The sequence below is a fragment of the Austrofundulus limnaeus genome, unplaced genomic scaffold, assembly GCF_001266775.1.
Source record: "Austrofundulus limnaeus strain Quisiro unplaced genomic scaffold, Austrofundulus_limnaeus-1.0 Scaffold132, whole genome shotgun sequence".
NCBI classification, from domain to species: Eukaryota; Metazoa; Chordata; class Actinopteri; order Cyprinodontiformes; family Rivulidae; genus Austrofundulus; species Austrofundulus limnaeus.
Genome location: NW_013952534.1, coordinates 1,416,601 through 1,426,875, shown reverse-complemented (window position 1 = coordinate 1,426,875; position 10,275 = coordinate 1,416,601). Strand labels below are relative to the sequence as shown.

General features: G+C 41.0%; 1 protein-coding gene and 1 long non-coding RNA gene across 4 annotated transcripts in view; one reads left to right on the top strand and one right to left on the bottom strand.

Moving 5' to 3' along the window:
• The window catches only part of LOC106522598 (uncharacterized), a 2,100-nt gene extending 319 nt beyond the window's left edge, over window positions 1–1,781 (bottom strand). Inside the window, exons 1-2 of the long non-coding RNA XR_001310801.1 lie at window positions 1,717–1,781; window positions 479–607 (exon numbers count right to left, since the gene is read on the bottom strand). This is a non-coding gene — a long non-coding RNA (uncharacterized LOC106522598). The remainder of the gene's footprint in view (window positions 1–478; window positions 608–1,716) is intronic.
• Window positions 1–10,275, top strand: part of tango6 (transport and golgi organization 6 homolog (Drosophila)) — a 15,939-nt gene that overhangs the window by 4,833 nt on the left and 831 nt on the right. For all 3 annotated transcript variants that reach the window (XM_014015669.1, XM_014015671.1, XM_014015670.1), the window contains 11 exons: window positions 222–289; window positions 438–550; window positions 1,763–1,939; window positions 2,009–2,135; window positions 2,359–2,565; window positions 2,695–2,838; window positions 2,927–3,367; window positions 3,978–4,035; window positions 4,779–4,937; window positions 7,067–7,218; window positions 7,316–7,429. In XM_014015669.1, coding sequence (XP_013871123.1) covers window positions 222–289; window positions 438–550; window positions 1,763–1,939; window positions 2,009–2,135; window positions 2,359–2,565; window positions 2,695–2,838; window positions 2,927–3,367; window positions 3,978–4,035; window positions 4,779–4,937; window positions 7,067–7,218; window positions 7,316–7,429 — 1,760 coding nt within the window. The remainder of the gene's footprint in view (window positions 1–221; window positions 290–437; window positions 551–1,762; window positions 1,940–2,008; window positions 2,136–2,358; window positions 2,566–2,694; window positions 2,839–2,926; window positions 3,368–3,977; window positions 4,036–4,778; window positions 4,938–7,066; window positions 7,219–7,315; window positions 7,430–10,275) is intronic.

Below are 10,275 nucleotides of genomic sequence, written 5' to 3'. Positions count from 1 at the left end.
TGTAGGTAAACAAAAACACTTCAGCTGTTTGTGTAGGTAAACAAACACACTTCAGCTGTTTATGTAGGTAAACAAACACACTTCAGCTGTTTATGTAGGACTTCCTTCGGCTGTTTATGCTACATATTTGTGTTTGTCCTGCAGATGAATTAAACAGATTGCTCTTCAGCTTCTGTAATCCTAATTTGAAGCTTAATTTCGGCTGTTTTTTGTTGTTTTAGCTGCTGTGGGGTCAGAGGTGGTTTTGGAGGAGTCTGAGCTGACTCGTTGTTTGGACGATGTGTTCAAGGTGAGTTTTAATCAAACTGAACCTGAGTTTAAGTTTAAACTATCTCACAAACAGAACCTGTTCCCTGCAGCTTATCCAAAAGAAGGATTTATTTATTTATTTATTTATTTATTTATTTATTTATTTATTTATTTATTTGTGTTGTCAGATCTGGGTGGTCGGAGCGTCTCCGTCAGTGACTCTCCTCACCGCTCTGGAAGAAGTTCTTCCTGTCGTCTTCACACTTTTCTGTTTCACCAAACGGAGCGTGTCCCACCTTCGGTAAATATTGGTTGTGCTGTGTGTTTCTGTCCTGCAGGTGCAGGTCGGCCCCCCTCTCTGTGACAAATCATGTCACGTTTCTCATTTACAGAGTAAAAACAGCTGCAGCAGACATGAAAACAGGTTAAAATGTTCCAAAGACCAGTTATTACAGGAATACAGACAAATAAAAATATTCCAGGTGGATGACTTTTATACAATAAAATATGTATTTATTCATAATAGTGTGAAAGTTTCACAGCAGTCACACTATTCATCTTTTTTCTTCTGTGTTTTTTTTGCCCTTTTCTCGTTCCACAATTGTTGTGCTATTTCAACAATTCATATATCAAAACATTATATAATATATATAATAAAATAATAATATCAAAACGTTCAGCTCATTCATGTGAGGGCTGCTGACTTTTGGTATTTCAGCTTTTTATACTTTTTTAGCTATTTCACTTTTTTTAGCCGCTTTTTTGCCAGTTCATCATTCTTAAAATACTTTAAAATGTTTATAAATCTTTACAGCACCTTACACATTTTGTTCTGCAAATGTTCCTTTTCACGTTCTTGTGCTAATTTTAACTTTTTTCATTTTTTTTTCAGGTAAAATTCTGCTTCTTTCTGCTTTTTTCTTTTACTTTGTGCTTTTTAGGCTTCTTACAGACGCTTTCTGCTATATTCAGCTATTTGCAGAACTTTTAGCTAATATTTAGCTGCTATTAGCTAGCTTCTCTAACAACTCTTAACTGTTTTAGCTGTTTTTCAACTATAACTATTTCAACTGGGTGCTAATTTCAAATTGTGACTGCTACATTTAGCATATTTTATGCTACATTTAGCTATTTTATGCTACTTTAGCTATAGATCCACTTCTTTCTGTTATTGTTCAGCTTTTTTCTACTTTTTATGCATTTTTCTGCTACCTAGTGCTATTTATGCTTCTTACAGATGTTTTCAACTATATTCAGCTATTTTAGCTCTTAGCTTTTAGCTGTTTTCAGCTAGATTTGTGCTACTTTTTACTGTTTTTTCTGCAAAGTTAGGCTTTTCTGCTTCTTTCAGCTTCTTTCAAAGTGAGCTCACATTAACACTTAAATATTTTCAGCTCAGTTTCAGCTTATGTTTTAAGAATGAAGCATTCAGCATTTTCACAGGAAATGCAATTTTTCTAGTTCTACCTCAGATTTAGTCTTCAGCATCTTTCACGTGTCCTCTGCTCTCTAGCGCCCCCTGTCAGGAGGTCCTGCTGTGGTTCCTGAACCATTCAGAGTCTTCTGCAGCTCTGTCCATGCTGCAGCAGCTTTCAGGTCTGAAACAACGAAGAAACGACGTCGCAGACGACTTCCAGTTCTCTGCAGGAAGTGACGGAGGCGTCAGGCTCGTCCTCAGGCAGAGCTGCAGGTGACCACACGTCCTGATTGGTTACTTACCTGTGTGCGTGTGTGCGTGACTCACCTGCTGTCGCCTCAGAGACGAGGACGATCAGCTGTATGAGAAGCTGTCAGCAGAGCAGTGGAGGCTGGAGTGTCTGATGCAGCTGCTGGCTGAAGTCAAGGAGAGTGACCTGCCTGGAGATTTCTTCCTGCATCTGTTGAAGGTAAATAATGATCTGTTGGAGGTAAAGATCAGGTTAACATGATCTAATCTGTTGGAGGTAAAGATCAGGTTAACATGATCTAATGATCTGTTGGAGGTAAAGATCAGGTTAACATGATCTAATGATCTGTTGGAGGTAAAGATCAGGTTAACATGATCTAATGATCTGTTGGAGGTCTAACTTGGTTTCATTTTAAGCTCTGCTGGTGTTCCTGCTCCTGCAGGACCTGACCACCTGGACGGCGGCTGCAGATGAGGAGATGAGGAGGGATGAAGAGCAGATGAACGTGGCAGCCGTGACGCTGCTGGAGGCGGAGCATTGTCTGCTGGGCGGGGCTGAGAGGCGAGCTCAGAGGCTGGCTCTTCTTCAGGTGGTGGCTGTGATGACAGAGTGTCTGCAGCACACTCAGCTGCTGAGGAAGACCTCACAGGTCAGTGTTGAAGATCACTCTCAGCTACTACCAGTCCAACAGAACTACTGGGTTTATCATGTGGCTAACAATGAGCTGTGGTTAAAGGTCAAAGGTCACAGCAGGACATTCAGACGTGTCTCTCTGCAGGTGGTGGACTTCATGGTATCCCTGCTGCAGAGAGCCTGCGTGGGTCTGGACGTGGCCTCTGGACCAGGTCTTGGAAACCCTGTGGAGACCCAGACTCTGAGCATGGGGATGGGTTTGGTAGCGACTCTGCTGTCTGGACCTCAGGTGCTGAGGACAGGTGTCTTCTGTTGGACGTGTAAATGATTCTCACCTGCAGAAGCTGAGACTCATTAAAGTCCTGGTGTCTCCTCAGATCAGGGCCGAGGATTACTCCTGCATGTCTGGACTGCTCCCTCCTCTGCAGACTCTGGCTCTGCAGCATCCCGACCCGCTGGTCCAGGAGCTGGCATCCAACCTCAGAGCCGTCATCGCCACTCACGGCGCCTACCGGCCCCAAGACCTGGCTGCTGCCGGTGCTGGTCTGGGCTCCAGAGACCCTGGAGGCTCCTCGAAGTTACAGCGTGAGGGAAACATCTCGCAGACTCCTGTCAGCACCAACAGCAGGCATCCAGAACCCTGTCAGAGTCCCGGTCCACAAGGTGACCCTGATTCCTCCAGTAAGAGTCTTTCTGATTGGCTGTTAGAGGCGTGTGACCCAGATGTGCCGACCAGAGCGTTCGCTATGAGGATCCTGACCCAGAAGGTGCAGCGTAAAGACCCCGAGGCCGTCCAGGCTCAGGAGAAAGTCCTGCTGGTTTGTGGTTCTGTTGTTTCCTGATGTTTACAGTGATGTTCTGACAGAGATCCTTCAGGAACACAAACTCCAGATCCACCAAACTTATGGATCTGGAGCCCCTTAGAGAAGATCTGGTCCAGTGTTCCCCAGCCGGGCCTGGCTCCACACTGCTCCTCCTGGTTCTGAGGTTCTGAGGCTGAGCAGTTTGGTTCCAGACAGCTGCAACAACTCTCCTGTCCTGTTGTTTCAAAATAAAGACCCCCACCCCGGTGTGTTTACGAGCCCATCAGGATCTGGTTTCATCTGAGCCTGCTGGGACATTTATAATAAATGAGCCGGTCAGAACCGGTACTCCCGGCTCTCCTGGGGGCTTGTTAAGGTGGGATTGTTGGAACATGAGCCTGCCCCCACACCGTCTCCTTCATGAAGCTCTTTGATCAGAAACCCCCGCTGATCCATCAGAAAGGCCCGGTATTGATTTTTCCTTTGGTGTGTCGGGTTCTGATCCTTGGATCTGCAGGCCAAATCGGATCAATACTCTTTATATGTTTTATTCTCTTTGATGTCTTTGTTTAACGTCTGGACCTCAGATCAGCAGTAAATCACTGAAACCATCTGTCCTCTGCAGCTCCTCCTGGAGAACCTGGAGCACGAAGATCCGTTTGTTTACCTGTCCGCCATCCAAGGTAACGCCTCGACTAACTGACGGTCAGCTAACTGACCCGCTAACTGACCTACTAATGGCCCTGCTAACATTGAGCTAACTGACCTGCTAACATGTAGCTAACTGACCTGCTAACAGCCCTGCTAACATGTAGCTAACTGACCTGCTAACATGTAGCTAACTGACCTGCTAACATCTAGCTAGCTGACCTGCTAACAGCCCTGCTAACATGTAGCTAACTGACCTGCTAACATCTAGCTAGCTGACCTGCTAACAGCCCTGCTAACGTGTAGCTAACCGACCTGCTAACATGTAGCTAACTGACCTGCTAACAGCCCTGCTAACATGTAGCTAACTGACCTGCTAACAGCCCTGCTAACATGTAGCTAACTGACCTGCTAACAGCCCTGCTAACATCTAGCTAACTGACCTGCTAACAGCCCTGCTAACATCTAGCTAACTGACCTGCTAACAGCCCTGCTAACATGTAGCTAACTGACCTGCTAACATCTAGCTAACTCACCTGCTAATGGACCTGCTAACATGTAGCTAACAGCCCTGCTAATATGTAGCTAACCGACCTGGTAACATGTAGCTAACAGCCCTGCTAACATGTAGCCAACAGACCTGCTAACATGTAGCTAACAGCCCTGCTAACATGTAGCTAACCGACCTGCTAACATGTAGCTAACTGACCTGCTAACATGTAGCTAACAGACCCGCTAACAGAGAACAGCTGATGGACTGACTGTAAACTCTCTGCAGGTCTGGCGGTTCTGGCTGACTCCCACCCTGACCAGATCCTGGAGAGGCTCCTGAGAGATTTCCGACTCGGACCGTCCCTCCCTTCGTCCAACAAGCAGCGCTCGCTGGAGACCCGGCTGAAGGTGGGAGAGGTTCTGATGCGGGCGAGCCGGGCCATGGGTGAGCTTCAGAATGGGTCCAAACTGATGAAATAAATAAATGTTTTCTTGGTGAGACGAGTGTAACTGTTAGAAATCTGGAAAAATAATCGGATCATTGCTTGTGAGTTGGACTGTATCAGAACCAGACCACAGTTCAGGCCAGTTCTCAGTGGTCCGGGTGGGGTGGGGCTGTGTGTTTTTCCTGCTCAGCTCTGGGTCGCTGTGGCAGAACTCCTTGGTGCCGTTTCTGCAGAACAATCAGGGTTTATATCTGGGAGGAGGAACTGGACCGAGCCTCAGAAAGATTCTGTTCATGGACCGGCTCGTTAACGGCCAGCAGATGGACGTCTGGCTCCGTTTGGGTTTGTGTGTCCAGATCAGTGTTTGTGTTTCTGGATCACGTCCACACGAACCGGCCCGCTGTCAGCTCTCCCAGCCTGGTGAGGAGGAGCAGCTGCAGCCGGTTCTGTTCTTTGTGACGGAACAAACCCAGCTGGTGTCGGACCACATCTGGCCCGTCAGCAGGAGACTGTCCTCAGACCTTCTGCTCCTCAGGACCACTGAATTATTTATGAGCTTCAAGAACATCTGATTGTTGCAGAAATTTAAATTACTGGTAAAAATAAATCCAAATGAAAACCAGTCAGAGTTGATTAAATGTCTGTTGGGTCCAAACTGTCTCATCCGTCCATCAACCTTTCCTCCTGATAGGGACGGTACCTTTGACATCTGAATCCATTCAGTACCAATATCTGGTACCTGGGAAACGGTACCGGTACTTAACGGTACCAATTTTCATTACTTTGCGTGTGTTTTTTCAATAATAAACTTTTATTTTTTTATTTAATATATTTTTCAATATATAAAAAGTAACAAATATCAAGACAACATCCAGCTCTTTGTGTTGTAACATCAGTTGTGTAACTTATGTCTTTGAAGTGAAAACTGTTGAAAACAACAGACTGTTTTGTCTTATTGTACAAATTAAAATCCAGCTCCACGTGTTTCTACTGATGTCATTTCCCCACTAGAAACATTATGTGATGGAGGTCCATGAAGGTAAATAAGTTTAAATCAAATAAGAAAAAGAGGATGGAGTTAAAATAAATAAAAGATATTTAAGCTTCGTTCTGAACGTCCAAAAGCTCAAACAGTTCAAGTCAGCAGCTTGTTCTTCAGGTCAGACGTGTTCAGACTGTCAGGAAGCTCCTCTGTTGTTTCCTCTGCTGCTCTCTGTTTAATGGAGGATGAAATAAAGAAAGTGGTGTACTTTATTTACTTTGAACAAGTGAACGTCATGTTCACAAGATAATTAATCCAGCAGATAATTAATCCAGCAGATAATTAATCCAGCAGATAATTAATCCAGCAGATAATTAATCCAGCAGATAATTCAGAGGCGGTCTGTTCGATGAGTTTTACTCCAGGAGCTGCGAGGCTTTCAGCTACATTCAGACTGAACTGTTTACTGAAGCAGCAGCTGCTGACGTCATTACGCTCTTAATTTGTCTTAAAATCCAGACATTGTGACAAATAAGTAACTGTTTGTAACCTTAACTCTCTGGCGCTCAAGAGGTAGAGGAGCCAAATGGCTGGCTCACTGCTGCCAACTAGTGGTCAGAGGCTGAACTACAACATAAAAATGAACGACTGGCAGGAAAGTTGACATTTTAAACCTTAATAAAAATTGATACAGGGCTTTAGAATATCGATACAGTATCAGGAAATGAAATATCGCGATATTTCAGTGAATCGATATTTTCTTACACCCCTGGTCGCAATGATGCGTTTAGGTACTGAAACATGGTACCGTTTGATGTTATGTAAAGAGATTCTCAGTAGTACCGACAGAATTCAGTTGGTACTTATAAAAGTATAGAATTTGGTACCCATCCGTACTCTTGGAGACGTTTGTCTCCTCTGTGGACAGCTGCAGGTTTCAGTCTGAAGGATTTAATCCTCGACACGTTCTTGTTTGTAGCAGAGAATTAGGCCACAGTATGATAATCTGTCTGTTTTTATAAATGGTGATAAACGGATGTAATCTGTCTCTGTCACGGTCATCTCTAACAGAATGTGCTTTAGGTGATACGATTAGTGAACACCTTATCACCGTTCAGCATGTCAGCACGTCTCTCCCTCCCACAGGAGAACTGGCGCCCCACCACGGCCGTCCTCTGCTCAGCGTCTTCCTGCAGGGAACCAAGGATCCGGATCAGAGTGTCCGAGCCAGCAGCTTGTCCAACCTGGGAGAGCTCTGTCAGAGACTGGACTTCGCTCTGGGCCCACTGACCCAGGAGGTGAGAGGGAAACATGTTGAATAAATAAAATAATAATTGTAGTAATGGTAAACAGTTTGTGATTTCACACCATGAAGACGTTTGTGTTTCTGTGCAGCTGAGCTCCTGTCTGACAGCTCTGATAAAAACAGAGCAGGAGGCTGAGGTGAGGAGAGCTGCTGTCCACGTTATCACCCTGCTGCTCCGAGGACTCAGTGACAGAACCACACAGGTACTGAAGACCACCCCACCCTGCACCCCTGTACTGGAAACATCCAGTTATACACTGGAAAATATCCAGTTAAATACTGCAAAACATCTAGATATACACTGTAAAACATTCAATTATACACTGTAAAACTTCCTGATAGAGACTGAAAAAACAAGCAGTTCTACACTGTAAAACACAGACTGTGTTTACATTGAGGGATATGAACTGTGTTATAGGAACAGAAACAATGGAAGAGGTGGAGGAGTGGCTCTTTTTGTTGATAAGGGAATAAAATGTAAAATAATAAATAAAATGTCAATAAGCATAGATGGTATTATGGAAATAATTACAGTTGAAATAATAAATGAGAATTCCAAAAACATAATAATAAGTTGTGTATATTGATCACCTGACTAAAGTATAAATGTATTCACGGATCAAATTATGGAACTACTGGAAAGGTCTTTAAATAAAACAAATTTCTTTTGTGGAGATTTTAACATTGATCTGGGTAATAAAACAGACTTAAATAATATTTGTACTTTTATAAATTCAGTGTAAAGTTTGAATCTCTATCTGTTAAAATCAAAACCTACAAGAATCACAACTCACAGTGCTACAATAACTGATAATATTTTTACAAATATAACAAGCAGAAGTAATGGCTGGTATTTTGATTACTGATTTAAGTGATCACTTGCTGGTTTTCACAATTTATAAAAGCAATAAATATAATACAAAAGTAGTTACAACCAAGAAAAAAAACACATCAAAAAAAGTGTTGGACAAATGAAAAGGTATTTTAATGAATCAAAATTGGAAAGATGTTTATGTTGATGATGTAAACAAAGCATATGATGCTTTCATGAACATTTTAGAAAATCTGCACAAAAAAACTTGTGTGCAAAAAAATTATACAAAGAGAAATAGTGTTGATAAACCACGGATGACTAAAGGCTTAAGAAGTGTGTGTATAAAAAAACACAACTTGTATTCATGCTTTCTGAAGTCAAGAACACAAGAAGCAGAAGAAAGATACAAAAAGTATAAAAATAAGCTGGTGTGGATTATAAGAAAGAAAATTACAGTGGTTTATTAGATAAAAACAATGGTGATATGAAAGAAACATGGCGACTAATGAATAGTGTTCTGAAAACTCATAAAGTAAATTCAGGTGTCTCACAATGTTTTCTACAGGATGGGAATGAATTACATGATCAGAATGAAATTGTAAATGGGTTCAATCATTATTTTGTAAATGTTGGCCCCAGTCTTGCAGCGAAAATACCAAAAGTAGAAAATGATGTGAATCTTACAATGATGGGTTGTACCAACAGTATTTTTCTTGATGGAACAAACAAAGAAGAAATACTGAGTTTTGTTAAAAATCTTACAAACAAAAAAAGACTGGGTAGACATGGACATGATGTTTCTAAAAACAATAATGTGATTGAACCGTTTACATAAATGTGTAATTTATCATTTACAACAGGAATATTTCCAGACAATATGAAAATAACTAAAGTAATCCCTCTTTTCAAGACTGGTGAGAAATGAATGTAGAACAGAATTTGTAAAAAATACAAACATGGTTCAAACTTAACAAATTGTTGCTAAACTTGGATAAAACGAATTACATGATGTTCAGTAATAAAAAGAAAACTATTGATTTTCCAGTTAAAGTTGAAGGTGTTGAGATGAGTAGAGTCAGTGAGATAAAGTTTTTGGTCTTTATGATTGATGAAGGGCTGACATGGAGAGCTCCTGTGATTTACTGAAGAACAAAAATAGCTAAATCTGTTGTACTGTATAAAGTCAGGCAGTTATTTAATGATAAAGCTCTGTTTGTATTATATAACACAATAATTGTCCCACATTTATTTACTGTGTTGAAGTCTGGGGCAAAGCATGTAAAACAATCACAAATCCTACTTTTATTTTACAGAAAAGAGCAGTAAGAATTATCACCAGAAAACATTACAGTCACCCTTCAAAAAGCGCTCTATAAGTTCAAAAAAAAAAATAATAATAATAATAAATAAATATATTGTTTTTTAAATTGAAATTATTAAAATTTTATGAGTTGGTTGATTATAATATTTTGCAGATTATGTATAAGACTCATAAACAATTACCTTTAAACATCCAGTTATATTTTGTTTAGAGACAAAGTTCTTATAATCTTAAAGGACTTGAAGGATCGATGAACTTCAGTTCAGGGATTAAGATTGTGGAATAATCTGGAAAGTGATTATAAAAATGTTGGTTCAATGTGTTTGTTTAAGAGAAAGATAAAAATAAGTTTGTTAAAGAAATATGAAACTCTATAATGTATATCTAAGTTGTTGTTTGAGAATGAATTGAAGTTTTTATTTATTTATTTATTTTTCCTAATTATTATTGCGTTAAATTAATTGTAGAAAAAAGGGGCAGATATAAGGTTGTTTTTTTCTTTCTGCCTCCTTTCATTTCAGTTTGATTTGTGTATATTGTTTTTTGTTGTGATATGTTGTGTATATATTTTTATTTTTAATGTGTGTAAAATTCTTAGTTTTAAATTAAATGAATAAAAAACACCAGTTCTACACTGTAAAACATCCAGATAACATTTGAACTGTCCCTTTAATGTCGGTTCAGGGTTGTTCTTTAAAAGTTTGACCTTTCAGGCTTCAGGTCAGGACGGACCTTCAGTCTGTCAGAATAACTGTCCTCCTGGATGTTTGGTGTCAGGTGTCCCTTCTGCAGGTGTGTTTGAGGGGGCGGAGCTATCAACAGAGACCCTGACAGACCCTTTAATCTGCTCATCTCTGAGATTAAAGACTGAACGTTTGGTTCTCAGTGAGAGGAAACTTTCTGTCGTTCACCCC